Here is a 19,527-nt window from a genome sequence, read left to right on the forward strand (position 1 = left end):
GTCCATCCTTTCTGCTTTCCATACTTTTTATTATTAAAGATTTATTTATGTTTATTGCAAAGTCAGATATACAGAGGAGGAGAGAGAGAGGAAGATCTTCCGTCTGATGATTCACACCTGAAGCAGCTGCAAGGCTGGGGCTGAGCCAATTTGAAGCCAGAAGCCAGGAGTGTCTTCTGGGTCTCCCATACAGGTGCAGGGTCCCAAGGCTTTGGGCCGTCCTCAACTGCTTTCCTAGGCCACAAGCAGGGAGCTGAATGGGAAGCGGGGTCACCAGGATTAGAACGGCTATATGGGATCCTGGAGCATTCAAGGATAGCACTTTAGCCACTAGGCTACCACACCAGGCTGCTTTCTATCCTTTGATGAGACACTTGATGCTTGCCTAGATGAACTGGCTCTCATGACCTTGCCTCGTGCATGTGGGCATGCTGACCACTTGCATACATATCAGCAACCGAGGAGGCCCAGTCCCAACACATGTACTCCAAGGACACACCACATATCTAGTCATTTTCCCATGGCCTGGGTTTGAGTTCAGCCAGGTAGTTGGGGAGTACCCTAAGAAACTTTGCCTGAGGTGACCTCAGACTTGACTGGTATGTGCAGCGACCAGTGCAGCATCAGGTACAGTCATTCAATTGTACCAGCCAACAAACCAATCAGTGGACGTAGCTGTATGGTCAGTTCAATCACCAGTCCCATACCTCACATAAACTGATGGATGCTGTAGCCTACCCCAGCCCAGCCCACCATAGGCCCAGTCAGTCTTCATGCACACCAGTGCGTACTCCAACTTAATCGGCACATGCCCCAGTAACTCCCAGAAGGCCCATTACAAGCCCCAGTTTTTGCTCATGCTGGCAGATTTTGTAACCTAACCCAGTCTTTTCCACATTCCACCTGGCTCCCATGCATACCCATGGGTGCTGCAGCTTAGCACAGCCAAACCCACCCCTAGACCTGGCCAAAGTGTATGCTGACAGGTGCTGTTGTCTTGACAAGTCTGGCCTGTCCCAGCCCTGGCTTTCATGCTAACCAATGGAAGCTGCAACCCAGCAGGGGAGTGACCACAGTTCCTGACCAAGCCTGCTCCCAGCCCCAGATCTTGCATCTGCCAGGGGTACTGTTGTACAGCATGGAATGACTCTTGCCCAGTCCTGGCACCTGCCAGTGAGTGCTGCACCCTAGCCAAGCTGGGCTGCACCCACTCTGGCTCTTGTGTGTACCAGAAGATGTCCTAGCCTATCTCAGCCTGACCTGCCACCAGTCCCAGCTCTCACATGCACCAGCGGAAACAGTGATACAGCAAGGGAGTCCCTGGAGTTCTCTTACTAGGCTAATTGACAGCACTGGGTCTTGTGTGTGCCAGCAAGGTGCTGCAGCCCAGGCTGAGATGGTACACCCCTAATCTTGGCATTTGACAGCAGGTATTACAGCCTGGGTCAGCCAGGCCAACTCCCAGCTCTTGCCAAAACTGGTTCACCTCCAGCTCTCATGTGAACTGGTGAGTATTGTGGTCCAACCTGGCTTGGCCTGCACCCCTTCCTGGCTCTTGCTGATGCCAGTGTGTGCTCTGGATTGTTCCAACTTGGCCTGCCCCCTAGACCTGGCTCACCCATGCGCTGACAGGTGCTGCAGCCCAGCCCAGCCCAGCCTGGCCTGCCCCAAGACCCAGCTTTTGACTGGAAGGATCTGCAACCTAGAAGGGGAATTCCCCAGGTTCTCCTGCCAGGCCCACTGCTAGTCCCAGGTACTGAGTGTGCTAACACATGCTGCAGCCCAACCTACCATCGCATTTTCCTAGTACTGGCACTCACCACTGGGTGCTAAAGCCTATCCTGACTGGCCCACTCCTATTTGGCTCTTGATGGTGGTTGCAATATCCTGGCCAAGCTGGGCCCACTCCGAAATCTTGCTCTCATGTGAACTGGCGGGTGCTGCAGCCTAGCCCACTCTGTCCCACACGCATTCTGACTCTTGGGAGTGCCAGCCCTGGCTCTCACACTCAGCAGTAGAGACTGCATCCCAGCAGGATAGTAGCCAGAAGTGCGAGCTGTATCCAGCAGGGTAGTCCCAAGTGTTCCCCTACAAAGCCCATTCCCAGCCCCAGGTCTTATGCATGCTGGCAGGTGCTGTAACTCAGCCTGGCATGTCACACCCATTGTCTCAGCCTCTCTGGTAGGTGTTGCAGCCTAGCCCAGCTGGGAGTATCCCACACTCTGTCCTGACTCTTGTGCAAGATAACAAGTACTGCAGACCGGCCCAGCCCATCCTGTCCCCAGACCTGGACACACAGAAGTGCTGAGTGCTGCAGCCCTGCCTGGCCTGGCCTATCCCCAACCTTGGCTTTTGTGTGTGCCAGCAGGAAGTGTGACCTATGAGTGGTGTTTTCCAAGTTTTCCTACCAGACCTGCTCCCAGCCGTGGATCTCCCATGTGCTTACGGGTGCTATGATTCTGCTTGGCATGAGGTACCCTCAGATCCAGCTTTTGTATATGCCAGCAGCAGGTGCGGAAGCCTTGCCCAACACAGCTCCCCCACAGCCCCGACTTCTGCAAGTGTCAGGTGAGTTCTTTGGTCCAGCGTGGCTCAGCCTGTCACTACCCCTAGTTCATGCACTGGTAGGTGTTATAGACCCACAGAGGAACCCAAATGTCTGCTACAGATTCTGCCCACCAGATCCAGTTCTTTCATGTTCTAGTGGGTACTGCAGCCTATCCCTTATGCCAACACTAATGGATGGGTACTGTTGCCTAGCCCAACCAGACATGTCCCCAGCCCCAACTTTTGAGCTCACCATGGCAGTGGCAAACACTATTTAGCTCAGCCTAGGTCTCCCAGGCACATTGACCTGACCCAGACATGTTCTCCAGTTTTTCTCCTCTAAACCACTCCATCTCAGCTCCCTCGCCTACCTGTCAGTTCCATGGTCCAGTCCGTGGAATACCCTAGAAGTCATCCCTCCACTGTCAAACATGCCCCTTAGCTGCTCCAGACCCCCATCCCCAGACCCCCATCCCCAGGCAATCAGCATCCCCCAAACATGGGGACCAGAGTGGCATGTCCCAGCCAGGCGTTTCCTTTCTCCCCCCATATCTTGAAAGAAAGAAAGAAGGAAGGAAGGAACGAAGGAAGGAAGGAAGGAAGGAAGGAAGGAAGGAAAGAAAGAAAGAAAGAAAGAAAGAAAGAAAGAAAGAAAGAAAGAAAGAAAGAAAGAAAATGGAATAGCTAACTTTGTTGGCACACTAATATAGTTAACACAAATTTAGCATTAACAGGCTCAGAGTGTTCACCAGCTATTGGTTGCTTTTCTCCCAGCAATGTAACACTCATCTAAGTACAAGACAACATATGCAGTTGTCTACAGATGGGGACAAAACAGGTTTATGCAGTAATGGCATTACTTCTGATAATACTTTACTTCTGATAATACTTTACTTCTGATAATTAATAATTTCGAAGTGTTGTTTTTGTTAGACTAAAACTGAAAACATTGCAACATTTTCCTGTAATATCTGTGAACTTAAAAAAAGTTTTATTTTATTTTTATTGGAAAGTCAGATATACAGAGAGGAGGAGAGAGAGAGAGGAAGATCTTTCATCTGATGGTTCACTCCCCAAGCAGCCGCAACGGCTGGAGCTAAGCCAATCCGAAGCCAGGAGTGTCTTCTGGGTCTCCCATGCGGGTGCAGGGTCCCAAGGCTTTGGGCCATCATCGACTGCTTTCCCAGGCCACAAGCAGGGAGCTGGATGGGAAGCAGGGCCACTGGGTTTAGAACTGGCGACAATATGGGATCCCGGCGTGTTCAAGGCAAGGACTTTAGCCGCTAGGCTATCACGCTGGCCCCAACATCTGTGAACTTTTTATTGTACAGTTTTGTTTCATAAATATTTTTCAACACACACAAAATGATTTATGATATAATCTCAGTAATTAAGAACATATTATCAATTCATGCCACAATATGGACAAATCTTAAATGTAAGTGATAAGCATAAAAATCTGAAAATGTATGTTATTCCATGTAACTGACCTTCTCTAACATACAAACTTTAATAGTAGAGAAAATTTCAATGGTTTGCATTGACTAGTGTTGGAAAGATGGTATGCAGCACAAGGAAATGTTTGTAGGTGATATCATTATTGCATACTTTGTGGCAGTGGTGATAACAAAATCTATACAAGTGTTAAAATTCATATCGTTTTACTTAAAGTAAATGACTTTCACTCCGAAAAAAAAATAAAATTTAAAAAGAAAAAAATGTGCACAATTTCATTAAATGATTAAGTAAGGGTAACTTGATATCACTACAGATACCCATATTAGAAATAAAGAGTTTTATCAGCATAATTATCTCAGTGTAGCTAGGAAAAAGATCAAACTAAACCTACAGAAGGAAGGAAAGTGGAAACTGTCATGGCATAACACAATAAATTAAAAAGTAGAAAATAAGGGAAAAGAAATAAATGAAACAAAGGTCATTTGAGAAGTCAACAAAATTGATAAACTTATGCTCAAAATGAGCTAAAAATACGATAGAGACATTAATTACTAATATCAGGATTTTTCTTTCCCGCCTGCTTGAAGCTCAAAGGCCATCATGCTTGGCAAAATAATTATCCAGACTGGGAAGCTCATGACCTGTTGAATATTCAGAAGAAGCATGGCGTCACAAATGTTCTTTAACCTGTGAAGGAAATAGTTTAAAAGATAGGAAATACAGAAAAATTAGCAAAACTGTGTAAGACCATACTGGACTCTGATCTCTTCTTGGTGGTGATAAAACAACTGCCTTTGGCATGATTTACAATTCCTGTAATTATGCAAAGAGAAATTAATTGAAGCGCATACTTATAAGAGACGGCCTGTGTAAGAAGAAAAGACTTCAGCAGGCAGTGGAAAGACAAAGGAACAGCAGCAAGTTAGAAGTATCACAGTGGTCAGTGTTGGCGCCAGCAAAAAGCAGAAGGCAAGATTCTGCAATTATTTTATCAGTAGTGAGACTGTGAATTTTTCATGAAATGATAATAAAATACAAGAACTTAAAAAATTGTTACAGCAAGGAATGGCAGAAATGATATTTAAATTCCAAAAATTTTTAACAGACAAGGAAATATTATGAAGGCATTCATGCAAATCAACTTCCTGACTTAGATTAAATGGAAAAATTCCTTAGAAGGCACAAATCACCAAAGAAATGAATTGCAGAAATACTCTCGTAGTCTTTTTTCTTTCTTTCTTTCTTTTTTTTTTTTTAGATTTGCTTTTTTTTTTTTTTTTTTTTTTTTGGTGGAAAGGCAAATTTACAGAGAAAACGACATACAGAGAGAAAGATTTTCCATCTGTTGGTTCACTTCCCAGGTGGCTGCAACAGCTGGTGCTTAGCCGATTTGAACCCAGGAGCCAGGTGCTTCTTCTGGGCTTCCCATGTGGGTGTAGGACTTTGAGCCACCCGCTGCTGCTTTCCCAGGCCACAAGTAGGGAACTAGAAGGGAAGTAGAGCAGCCAGGATGTGAACCAGTGCCCACATGGGATTCTGGCATGTGCAAGACAAGGATTTTAGCCACTCAGCCAGCACGTTGAGCCCAGAAATATTCCTGTGTCTAATAAGGACATTAAACTTACAGCTTAAAGCCATCACACAGCAACAACTACAAGCTTAAGTGATTTCATCATTGAATTCCACGAAACATAAATATTAACCAGGAAATAATACCATTTCTTTAGGTATAATATTTTTCATTTTCAAAATTTTGAAAATTTAAAAATTTATTTTAAAATTATTTTTATTATTTTCCATGACACACATTTGTAAGTATAGATATTCTTCACATTCCCTCCGCCTTCTATTCCCCATTTTTCCCTGCCAGCTTTTGCCCCTATATTATTACAGTAGTATAGTTTTTCAACAACAGCCATGAGTCCAACATTCTGCTATGTAGCTGTATTATGACATTGTAGGTATAGGCAATGTAGAAAATCTAAAATTGGTAGTCCTCCCTTTTTTTTTAAAGATTTATTTTATTTTATTATTGGAAAGGCAGATACACAGATAGGAGGAGAGACAGAGAAGCTCTTCCGTCCGATGGTTCACTGCCCAAGTGGCTGCAATGGCTGGAGCTGAGCCAATCTGAAACCAGGAGTCAGGAACTTCTTCCGGGTCTCCCATGCAGGTGCAGGGTTCCAACTTTGGGTCATCCTCAACTGCTTTCCCAGGCCACAAGCAGGAAGCTGGATGGGAAGCAGGGATGCCGGGATTAGAACTGGCGAAAATATGGGATCCCGGCGTGTGCAAGGCGAGGACTTTAACCATTACGCTATCGCGCTGGGCCTGGTAATCCTCCTTTAACTTGAAAGTAGAGATGCACATTGTAGCATGTCTTCACTTCCCAGTATGCTAGTCTCCATTATATAGATCATCCCCGAGAATACATACATATACTTGTTCAAAATACAAAGCAAATAGATATATAGGTGAACAAGTATATGCATACATTCTCAAGGATGCTTTCTAAGCCATACTAATGTTAACTAGATAATAACTTCTTGGATAAGCCACCATAGACATAATCTATTTAAAAGATGGTAAAATGGACTTCATTAAGGTTAAAACTTTCAATAACAAATATTTTATTTCCTTATTTATTTTGACAGATTTATGGAAAAAGGACACACACACACACACATCTATGTGCTTATCTTCTGACACACTCCCCAGATGGCCACAAAACCCAGGACAGAATCAAGGCACAGTCAGGAGCCAGGCGTTTCACTGGGTCTCCTAGGAGGGTGACAGGAGTCCAAACGCTTGGACCAAGTTCTACTGCCTTTTCCAGGTTATTACCAGGGAACTGGATTGAAAATGGAGTTGCAGAGACATTAGCTGGCTCCCATATGGAATGCTAGCATGGCAGCTTAACCCATTAAATGCCAGTCCCTAAAAACTTCTCTTTCTAACACTTTGCTAAGAGAGTCAAAATTAACCCACAAATTGAGAGAATATTTTTGTAAATCTAGTACAGCAATTGTTCCAGAATAGACTGGACATCCAATAATAACAAAATTAGCTACCCAATAAAATAAACAATTTTTCCAAAGATTTGAACACAAATTTTATCAAAGGACATATGTGAATATCAAACAAGTACATGAAAAGGTCAACACCCTTAATATTTAATAAGTGCAAATCATAATTACAACGAGATAACATATCTCATGCTCTAGAACTGCTATCTTACAAAAGATTAAAGATAACAAATTTTAGCAAGGATTTAGAGAAAATGGAAAATGCAATTTCTATATTTCTGAGGAGAACATGAGACTGTGATGGCTTTAGAAAACTTTTTTGAAGCCTATTTAAAAGTCGAGGGTTAAAGGTGAACATACATTTGTCATATGGTCCAATATTCCATTATTATTAATTTTTCCAAGAGACTTGAATGCATACATCTACACAGAGACTCAAAAACAAAATTTTAATAATAGATTTGTGTTTAAAAACCACAAACTGCAACCAACTCAAATATCCAGAAACAAATGAATGGGTTAAAAAAATTGTGGCTCATCCACATAAATTTCACTCAGAGAAAAAAATGAATGCTTCATGAATAGAGTGGCAAGAATGACTCTCCGGTAATCATGCTTAGTGAAGCAAGACAGTCCCCCACAGAGTACAATTTTTATGTAAACTGCCAGAAATATAATATAATCTATTGTGATAAAAATCTGGCCAGTGTTTGCATGGGTTCTGAAAAGAATATGGAACATGTGTCAAAGACATGGCAATAAGGTATGTGATTAAGTTTCTCAGAGCATAGTTATCTAACGTAATAATTGTCTATCACATATTAAAATGCCAATAAATTCCATCATATCAGTAGAACATTGAAAAATAATATGGCAATTATGATTAATGAAGAGAAGATATATGATAATTCTACACCTACTCATGATTAGAGAGGAGCTCAGCCACCCTGATTTGTGATGCTAGCACCTTAGCCCACAATGCCCCAACATCTGTCAATTGCCATTCTTAAAAAAAAAAAAAACCACACTAATGCTTCTTTTTCAAAAACTTTCTGTGGCAAAATGTAGGCCATTTTACTGTGTACTTGAAATTCCAATCCAATAATTTGATTTCCATAAAATTATCCAAGATCTCCAAATGTACGACCTGCATTCTTTAACAATACAGTAAGGAAATTTATAAAGATAAACTTTATAAGCTAGGGCACAATATCATTTAAAAACCAAATGAGAAATAACCAAAATGTGTTTAAAATGATCTATTCTATTTTTGAAAACTTGACTATCAGCACTTCATGCCTATGACCTTTATCTTCCAGTTTCCATCTTAGAGAAATAGACTTCATGCCTATGACAGAGACACACATTACTGAGGTTTTGTTCATTAGGAGCTGGTCCAGCCTACTGGACAAAGGGAGTTCTGGAAGCAGGTCCCTTTGAAACATTACGTGGAGTGTAGCAATAATATGCTTAACTTATTTTGCATCAACTGTTTCCCAGATATCTGCCTTCAGGCATATACCTATACAAATGCTCTGTATATCTAAACATTTTTTCTTATCATGACAGTAAGATTTAATGGCTATATTTTATTTTATTCTTCCAATCTTATACCTATACAGCAATATTGAGAATAATATTAACAGTTTTTAGAAAGATATTGTGATAGGAATTTCTTCTGAGTGCTATCTTTCTAAGTGATTATTAAAGAGTTTGTAATGATCAGAATAAAAAAATTTAAAATTTCAACACACACACACCAAAAAAAAAAGAATATGGAAGGGTTACAGGTGAAAGTTTACACAGGGGCATGAGGGAACACTGTAGGGAAGGGTATGATGACTGTCTTGATTGTGATGAGTTTCCTAGGCGTACAAATATGTCATAACTCTCCAAATTGTATCCTTTATCTGTGTGTAGTTTATTGCATGCCAATGACATCTAATAGAAATTGTTTAAACAAACAACAAACGAGAGAGAATAAAAATACAAACTAAAATCAATGAAAAGAAGAGCTGATTTTTTGGAAAAAAGAGCAAAATAAATCAAAAAGTAAAAAAAAAGGGATGCAAATATGTAAACTAAGATAAAACTGACACTTTAGAAACATAAGAAGTATGAAAAGTCAGAGACTTGATAAGCTACAAGAACAATTATTGAACATATAGACCTCACCAATATTGAATCATAAAGAAATATAACCTAAACAGAATAAAAATAGGAGAAAAACTGAATCAGTTACAAAGTTTTCCAAAACTCAGGACTGGATAGGTTAACAAAAAGACAAAGATAGATTATACCTAAAATATAAAGAATTAACGCTAGCCCTTCTTAACTCATTTCAAAAATTGGAAGATGAGGGAATTCTTCCAAACTAATTCTATGAAATCAGCACTAACAAATTGACACCAAAACCTGACAAGTAGATAAGACTAGAAGAAAGTTACAGACCGATATCCGTGATGGATATAGACACAATTTTTCTCAACAAAATGCTGGCAACTTGCCTCCAACAACATATTTAAAATGTTGATCAAGTGGGAGTCACGCTAGCAATGCAAGAATGGTTCAATAAATGAAACCCCCAAAACATTATATACCACATCGACAGAATGAGAATGATAAAATTTAACCTTCTTTCATCTCTCTCTCTCTCTTCCTTTCTCTCTCTCTCTCTCTCTCTCACACACACACAGAATCTCTGAAAAAATTAATAATAAAGGGAACATACCTCAACGTAAGAAAGGCCACATAAAACAAGCCAACAGTGAGCATCGTATTAAGTATGGAAGTATTGAAGGTCTTCTCTTTGAGATCTTGAACAAAACAAGGGTGCCCACTTTTACCAATATCATACAACATAATATTGGAAGTCCTAGGAAAACAATTATGCAAATTACACAATAGAGCGAAATAAAAGTCACCTTAACTGTATAGGGGGAAGTAAAAATGTCATGGATTAAAGGTTATGAAGATGTTATGTATACTCACAGACTCCAGTGCAAAGCTACTAGAACTAATGAACAAAAAAGAAGTTGTAATATATAAAATCAACATGTAAAAAAAATAAAATCAACATGTAAAAGTCAGTAGTGTTGTACAATAGCAAATTATCTGCCAAAGAAATCAAGAAAACTGTCCTACTTCCAGTAACTACAACAAACAAACAAACAAAAACCACCCAGGGGTAAATTTAAACAGAGGTAAAAGACCATTGCAATGTAAACAATTAATCTTTGGTGAAAGAAATTGAGGAAGAGATTATGAAATGAAAAGACATCTTGTGTTCTTGAATTGAAAGCGTCAATATTATTAAAATGAATACTCTAGGAAGCAATTTACATATTGAGTGCTATCCCTATCAACATTTCAATGACATTATTCACAAAACTAGTAAGAGTACTATTAAAATTCGTATGGAACCACAACAGACACCAGACAATCAAACCAATCTTAGGCAAAAAGTATGAAGTAGGAGGTATTACACTTGCTAACTTTAAAATATGCTATAATCAAACCCGGCCAGGCCCCCACAGTTTCAGCACTTAGTACAAAACACAAAATGCCAAGGTGAAATGGCCTGTGCTAGTAGGGAATGCAACACCCGACCAGCACTCCTCCCACTGGTTTAGGTGAGGGACGAGAGTGTGATGGGCAGAGCCGGGGAGAGATGCGATACTCATTGGTTCCAATAGAGGTCGGGGCTCAGAAGAGAACCAACCCAGGGGGTAAAACCACCAGCTGATCGGAGTGATGGACGGTGGCGGGCACTGTGCTTACTAGTAGTACATGTAGGAGCCTGGACTGGGAATGCCTCAAAGTTTTTTTTAGGGGGATTCCCCTGAACAAAATGGAGGAATCAAAGCATTAATCAAAAAAAGATGGAAAATGGAGTAGATGAATCAACCACCTCAGCTTTATGCTTGCAGCGGAAAACTGGACAAGGGGAATCCCTAAGACGGACTATGCCAATCAGTGGACTCTGCACCAGCCTCATCATACCTGGACTGTTGCTGATGATATGTTGGAGCTTCTAATTGATCAAGGTGACGCTCTGCTGGCTCTGCCTTCAAACCTGAGAGGGCCTCCCTAAGAGGCCGTTGAACTTGAACTGGACAAGTGGGATGCTGGACTCTGTATGGTGTAAACTTTTAATTAGGGAGTCTCAAGGGAACTTGAGCTGTGGTTATGCATCGAGGTGAAGGAATTCATGATGGGGGAAGGGTTTGGGGTGAAGGGGGGGGAATCCCAGTACCTATGAAATTGTGTCATGTAATGCAATGTAATTAATGAATAAATGAATATTAAAAACAAAACAAAAAAAAGGAAAAAAAAATATGCTATAAAATATAGCATGATGTTTGCATAAAAACAGATCTGTAGGTCAGATGGAAAAAATGAAAACTGTAATAGTAAGGCCATACATCTGCAGTTAAGTGATGTTTTCCAAAGAGTCTAAGAACACGCATTTTAAAAAGAAAAGTCTTTTAAAATAGTGCTGGGAAAATTGGTTATCCACACACCAAGGAATGAAACCAGACTCGAATGAATCACCACATTAAAAAAAAAAAAAAGCTGAATAGAGTTTAAAAATCTAAATGAAAGACTTGAGGTTTTTAAAAATTTATTTATCTTTATTTACAAGGCAGAAAGAATGTGAGACAGATGTCCCATCTACTGGTTCACCGTCAAATGGCCACAATGGCCAGAGCTGAGATAAGCCAGGAGCCGGAAACTTTCAGGTCTCCCATGTGAGTGTAGGGGGCCCAAGGATGTAAGCCATCCTCTGCTGCTTCCCCAGGCCATAATCAGGGAGCTGAATCTGATGTGGAGTAGCTGGGATAAGAACTGGTACCTATATGGAATTGCCAGTTTGTAGGGAGAGGATTAATTGGTTGAGCTATTGCATTAGCCCCGACAATTGAGATTTTTAAAATATGCATTTATTATTTGAATGAGTGCAGAGTGGCCAGAAATACAACGAGGGAAATGTAGAGGAGGGAAGGAGGAGAAAGAAGAGAGAAAATATATGGACCTGTCTGTCCACTCGTTCATTCTCCAGATTCCCACACCAGTCAGGGTTGGAACTCTGGGAGCTCAGTCTAGGTCTTGCACTTGCCTGGTAAGAACACCAGTGCTTGGACAATCATCTTTCGCCTCTCAGGTGCATTAGGAGGAAGCCAGATTGGATGATAGAGGTGAGATCTGATGTTAGGCACTATGATATGAAATGAAGGTAGTCTAAGCAGCAGCTTCATTGGCTGTAGCACAATGCCTACCATACGAAACTTTCTACTAGACAGAAACAGGGGGAACACTTTACGACATTGGAACAAATAATAATTTTATTGATCAGATCACAAAAGCATAGGAAGTAGAAGCAAAGACAGAAAATCTATCAAAGATTTTCTTTACAACAAAGGAACTAATCACCAAAATAAAGAGACAACCTACAGAATGGGACAGAATATTGGAGAGTCATACATTTCACAAGGAGTTGACAACCAGAATACACAAGTTATTCAAAGAACACAATAACAATAAAAAGTCAATTAGAATGTTGTCAGTAAATGTAAGCAGACACTTTTAAAAAGCAATACATACAAATTGACAATAGGTACATAAAAAATCCTCTCCATCACTGATCATCAGGGAAAAGGAAACAAAAATCACAACATCACTTCACACAACTTATATCATGTATATCAAAAGACAAAAGGTAACAAATATCAGTGAGCATATTGGTCAGAATATAAATTAGTACATTCATATAGAAAGCAGCATGAATGTTCCTTTAGAAACTAAATGTAGAGTTACCACATGGTCTCACAATCTCACTACTGGGTATATATTCAAGGAAAGGAAGTCAACCTGACAAGAAGACATCTGAACTCTCATGCTTATGGCAGCACTATTCACAATACCCGGGGAATGGAAACAGTGTAAGCGTCCATCACTGATAAACACAGAGAGAAATGTGTCACACGTACTCAGTGGAATACTATTCAATCATAAAAACTGATGGAATCTGATCATTTGCAACAACATCGATAGAACTACAGGTCATTAAGTACAGTAAGACAAACACAGAAAGACAAGTATAACATGACCTCAGCCATATGTAGAGACTAGAAAAAAATATTGCGTTGATGTTAACAGTATAACAGGGGTTATCAGAACTGGAATCAGAAGTGGGTATGAAGATGAGTGAGATAGAAAAGGTTTGTTCGGTTGGTGTTAAGTTATAACTAGATATGAATAAGATATTCTACTTCTCAGAAGTGTGATTATACAGAAGGTTAATATACTGTTTATTTCTCTTTTGCAAAAGAAAACTTGAGATGGAATATTGGATATTTGTGGCATAAAGAAAGGTTAAATGTTTGAAGGAATATTTACCATGACTTGACATTATGCAATGTACACATGTATATAAACATCACATGGTATCCCATAAATATGTGCACTTGTGTGTTAACTTTTTTTATTTAAGAAATTTAAAACAGCAAGAGTATAGTGCCTCATCTGTTGGGTTCCTAACTTGTAATATGTTTCACAATGCTTAGGTCACTCTACATTCTCTGCTCATGATATTTACTATGAAATGGAACAACCATTCAAGGAAGTCATGTTGGAAATATGCATGAAAACTTAAATGTACAAAACCACTCGATCCAGAAATTCCATGATTGTGGAAATGTAACTAACTAAGTGACAACCGGACAAAGATGCATAGAATAATAACAAGAGCATCACATTTTTTTGCATCACATTTAAATGTGAGCAAACATTGCATATTTCATTAGGGTTATGGCAGAATACATTATGATGCCATTGTAAAATATATGGAATGTTGTGAACTAAAAACTGTTGTGCCTATAGCTCCTCAGATCACACAATGAAGAAAATAAAACTCAATTCTTAAAAAGAATGATTTATTATTACCAAATCTAAAGTGCCTGTGTTCATCGTGGCTTCCAGGTCCTCAGGCATGATATCCCATTTGCTCGGAAAATTGTCTTATTCTCCTGCTTAAACTTTCCTGCTGCTTTTCAGGTCTCAGGATACAGTTCACTTATTTGTTTACTATGCCAAACTGGGCTGCTTTCTCTTGCTTCAAACCAGCATGCTTAATGCAAAATTCTCTGGATCAAGAACAGCACCTGCTCTTTCCACATTGTTCCTTTCTACTAACAGACAAACCTCACTCTTAAAATCCCAATGACATGCCGTATAACAGATATTCAGTAGATATAATTCTTATACTAGAACAGTATCTGGCACAAAGTAGCCATTGCTGTTGCTACTATTTTCTTCTGTATTAGATGCTATAACAGGTAAAAGGTAATAGGTAGTTAATAAGGTCTCTTAAATAAATTAAAACATAGAATAAAAATAATTTAGGAAGTGAATTAAACAATTCAGAAAGCAATGTGATCTAGGTAAATATATACATGCAGACAAACCCTGTAATAATGTCTGAGCTGTTTATCCTACAAAATTCCATGTCTGAGTTCCTAGGGACTATGCAGAAATATGTTAATAACAGCATTATTTGTTCTGGAAAAATCGAAATATGCTAAGAACAATTCACTAGCAGAATGACAAATTGAGTGAAATATACAAAATGGAAGGAAACAGAGTGTCATGCATTTACATGGAAAAACATAAAAGCACTTTGGGGAAAAATACTTCAGTTCATGGGGTGAAATGAACAGGTCTGTTCATTTTAGTGAAACAAATTTGAAATTCATGTCCATTTTTAAAATTTTTGATGAATCCTCATATTTTATATGCACATAGGCAGGTGGAAAGTATATGCTGCCTTTCATGGGGATAATAATTGCTGACTTTGTGATAACAGATCTCACTGGAAATGAAAAAGTGAATGAGGAAGTGTTATCACAAAGTTTTTCCTTATCTGTAATGTAGAACACACAAGCAAGAAATAATGTCTAATTTTAAATTTGACACAGTTGAACATCCGCTGTGCAAGTGTTTACAACATCAACCTCTTTTTCTTGTGCCTGGGATTAATTTACAACAAAAATATTTTACCCAGAATGAAGCAGATAAACTCAAATAATATTCCCATTATTTTGAATCCATAATGGTAGGAATGCACATGGTATAAAGTTCCTTGAAAAAAAAATTCCTAGAACTTTTAAAGTCCTCACACTGCAAATGAATTCAGGGGAACCCTTAGCAGAATAGAAAATGTGAGAAGTGTTCAGGCAAGAAACAGTGGATGGGCTCAGACACACACGTAAGTCATTATCTATAATGAGCGCACAGGTTATTCCAAATGTAAAGCTAGAACGAGAGCAATCGATTCTATAGAGGTTCCTACTGGAATTATAACAGGGCCTGTAGGTAACTGAAAAGAAATCAGTCAGTGTACCGTAAGAGCAGTAGTGTGGATTGAACCTTGAACTTCCTTCCCTATCCCACTCCCAGCATTTATCACTAGGCAGTGATCATGATAATATTTGTCCAGGTGTGAAAACCACCTATGGGAATATGGGCAAAGTTGAGCTAAATTAGTTGGCAACAAAAGCAGGAAAAAATTGAGTTCAACACCCCCAAAAGATTGCTGCCAAGGTATCCAGCTCAGTTTCATGTTCCAATGAAGTCCTCCCCATACCACTACTGAAAATATTCCAATTATATACATTCGCCTCAGTCATAACTCTCATTCATTATACTCTCCCTATGAATAGGGCACATATACGCTTTATGTATTAGTTTCCAACATACTGCTATATATTATGTGACTTAAAATAATGAAATTTATTGTTTTACAGTTCTGGAAATTGGAACTCTAACATAGATCCACGAGGCTTCATTTCATCTAGGGGCTGTAGAGGAGAATATATTTGCAAGTGACATGGCCTGAGTCCTAACTCATATTTCCAGGTCTGAATCCAACCTCTGTTCCTCCGCACTGAGCATGTCCTTTGTGCTGGGTCTTGCTGTGTACAAATCAGCTGCAATTTTGCTTTCTCAGTCGCACATATGCCCCAATCCAGAATTCATTCCCCGGGTATCCCATATCCTGTTCCACAAACTCTACCTCCAATGCTGAGACGTGTCAAAGACTGTGGGCTAAGACAGAACCCTTTCTTTCAATGGGATTGCAGGCTAAGTTCCTGAGGTTATGTTATGTGAGCAATTAATCCCTTCCAGGAAAGCAGGTACAAAATAATCACTCGGTTTTTTTTTAAGAGTTCAGTTAAGAACTCAGAGAAAACATTTACCATCACGAATACCTTCAGTGAGCATTTATTTTATTTTTGTAAGATTTCCTTCGTTTGAAAGGCAGAGTTTCAGAACAAGAGGGAGAAACATAGCTCTCTTCCCTCCACAGGTTCACTCATCCAATGAGCACAAGGCTGCAGTGAGGCTGTGCTGAAGCCGGGAGCCTGGACCGTCATCTGGGGCTCCCACGCACGTGACGGGGCCTAAGCACTTGGACCATCTGTGGCTGCCCTTGCAGATGCTTTAATAGGGAGCTCTGTGTCAAGTGGAGCAGACAGCTCGAAGTTAATGCATTAATCAACTCTGACAGAACACCAGTCCCCGGACATGTAGCTATTAAATGTATGCACTGCTTGAAATACTTTGAAAGTCAAACTATATACTTATTATTTAATAAAAAGGTTTTCATTTATGATATCATTAATTTGCACAATCCCATGACATCAGTCTTTTAATTCACTCCACTTTACAGAGGAGAAAGCAAGTTTAGAGTAATCTGAATGACATGAGAGTGTTAGCTATAGAGCCTCCATCTGATAAGTAGAAATGGTTTTATTACCTTTAGGGTATGCCAGGACAACCCCCAGGGAGGAAGATGTCTGTGAGCAGGCAGATGGGATTTGGGTGGTTGGAGAGGGAGAGAAGGGACTGTGGACAGGAAACAGTGAGCAAGAAAGCAAGCAGTCCATGCAGTTCAGAGTGTGCTCTGAAAGGGGCAAAGCCCATGATGTACACGCAGATAGGATGGAGCCTAAACACCTTGGGGTCAGACCGGCCTGCTCCACCTGCTCCACCTGCTCCACATTGCCCACGTTCCTCCCTAGTCCCCAAACCTTCCTTCAATGGTCACCCTTAAAAGGCCTTTCTGCCTCTCCCGTCCCCATGGCAACAGCCTCAAGGCTCATTTCCATCCCCCTGGCCTCTCATTCTAATTGCTTCCTGTGTGGTCCCCAGGAGATAGCCTGCTGCTCTGTGAGGTTGCACAAACAGTTCTGATCCTGTCGTCCTGCTAAATAACCCACGCGAGCACGCATTCTCTGCACCTCTGCAGCGCTGCTGCTTCTGCACTCCCGTTTCCCTCCATCACCCTGCACTCGAGCCCTGAGAGTATCCACGCTCTACGTAGACCCAGATTAATGGGCATACACATAACACTTATGAAGACAGGGCGAGTGAATGAATAGGCTGTGTAAAGCAGCACAGAAAAGGGGGCTGGGGACAGCAGATTCCTAGCAGGAGTGCACTCTCAACCCTTCTCCCAACCCACCCCGCTCCCCCCACCCAGCTCGCCTTCCATTGGAATTGAATAGAATCGCACTCCTCCCCAACACCTGCTAACCAATCTGGGAGTGTCTGTATAGACTGCAGAATACAGAAATTCGGTGGTATTTTTTTTTTCCTCCGGAGTGTCTCCCAGCGCCCACCAATCCCTGGCCATCATTTCCACCGTTGTCCCACCCCTGCCCTGTCCTGCCCTTTTTCCTATCTGCCAGCGGAAGTCCCTACGGAGGACCAGCCCACTTCCTCTTTGGTGTTCAGCGAGTGCGTGGCAGGAGAGGCGGACGGGGCCAGCGGAGCGTTCTCGCGCTCTGTAGCGGCGGCAACTGCCGGGGGGCTACTCCTACGCGTAAGTCCCGCTTGCGTGGGCACGAGCTTGGTAGCTGAGAGCCACACATTTGTTGAGGTTTAAGACTGGTGCCATAGATCGCTTCAGCTGCGGCTGCTTCTTTAAGGTAGAGAGCACTGCTTTCTGCAGAGGCTGCAAGCATCCTTCTTTAAGACTGCTAGAGGCTTTAAGCAGCTAGTGGGAGACATGCCTCGGGGACGGAAGAGTAGGCGCCGCCGTAATGCAAGGGCCGCAGAAGAAAACCGCAACAATCGAAAGATCCAGGCCTCAGAGGCCTCCGAAACCCCCATGGCTGCCTCGGTGGTCCCAAGCACCCCTGAAGATGATCTCAGTGGCCCCGAGGAAGCCCCGAGCACTCCGGCTGAGGCCTGTACCACCCCCGAAGCAGCTACAAGCACTGCTCAAGCACAAAAGCCTCCCATAACTCGGAGCAGTTTTCAGGGCACAAAGAAAAGTCTTCTGATGTCCATATTAGCCCTCATCTTCATCATGGGCAACAGCGCCAAGGAAGCCCTGGTCTGGAAAGTGCTGGGGAAGTTAGGCATGCAGCCTGGGCGACAACACAGCATCTTTGGAGATCCAAAAAAGGTCGTCACAGAAGAGTTTGTGCGCAGAGGGTACCTGATCTATAAGCCTGTGCCCCGCAGCAGTCCTGTGGAGTACGAGTTCTTCTGGGGCCCTCGAGCCCACGTGGAGTCCAGCAAGCTGAAAGTCATGCATTTTGTGGCAAGAGTTCGTAATCGGTGCTCCAAGGACTGGCCGTGTAATTATGACTGGGATTCAGACGATGATGCGGAAGTTGAGGCAATTCTCAACTCAGGAGTTAGGGCTTCATCCACCACCTAGGGAAATAGTAAGATCACTGTGGGAAGGGAAGTAGAATGACACGTACAAGGTACCCCCTCAGCAAAGATGGCCTGAGTTTTGAGTGGAAGAAAGGTGGGGGCGGGGAGAAAACTGTTTGGTATTTGTGCTAAGTGCTAATTAATTGTTTAATGAAGAATAGAACTATTGCTTGGATATTGTAAAATTGTATTCATTTCATAGTCCTATTGCTTAGGATCACAATATGTTTAAATACAACAACTGAAAAAGGTTTCTTTTATTCTTTAATTGAAATTTAGTGAAACAGTTTTGCAAACTTGATAACATTAAGTCATTCCATCATATTTTGTAATCTGGGACAAGATTTATAGCATTGAGATAGAATTTGGGGTGCTTGCTATAACATGTAAAATATGGGAAATATGGGGAATTGTTCTTAAGACCTTTTTGAAACATTTTGTGTCTGCAACTGTGTAAGGAAACGTGAAATTTTCCATGAGTTTGCGTACTTCCTGTAAAATACAAAGAAAAAAACTAAAAATATACTGACTAGTACTCTTTATTGACATATTGACCACCTGTTACTTGAGGCACTCGATTAAGTTCTGAATGGATTCTGCATAAGCCGCACGGTTCCAAACAATGCTCTACATTGTGTGGGAGATAAAAATTGTGTGAACTGGCTGTACAATAAGTGCCTTGTTAGGGACTCAGCCTAGGGTTCACGGAAAACCTAGGACAGGCTATGTGACCCCCACTGGGCAAAGGCCAGTAAAGGGCCACCAT

The 19,527-nt window shown here is 41.2% G+C and overlaps 1 protein-coding gene across 1 annotated transcript; it reads left to right on the forward strand.

Annotated features, from left to right (window-relative positions):
• Nucleotides 1-17,811: 17,811 nt before the first annotated feature.
• On the forward strand, nt 17,812-19,296 carry MAGEH1 (MAGE family member H1). Its single transcript, XM_004598326.4, has one exon. It carries the CDS (start codon nt 18,103-18,105, stop codon nt 18,760-18,762), a length of 660 nt encoding a protein of 219 aa, XP_004598383.2. The 5' UTR covers nt 17,812-18,102; the 3' UTR covers nt 18,763-19,296.
• Nucleotides 19,297-19,527: the final 231 nt, after the last annotated feature.

Source organism: Ochotona princeps, chromosome X (genome assembly GCF_030435755.1).
Source record: "Ochotona princeps isolate mOchPri1 chromosome X, mOchPri1.hap1, whole genome shotgun sequence".
Lineage (NCBI taxonomy): Eukaryota > Metazoa > Chordata > Mammalia > Lagomorpha > Ochotonidae > Ochotona > Ochotona princeps.

What these genes read in the sequence shown, in the direction of transcription:
- MAGEH1 (XM_004598326.4), top strand. Translation starts at nt 18,103, where the DNA reads ATGCCTCGGGGACGGAAGAGTAGGCGCCGCCGTAATGCAAGGGCCGCA.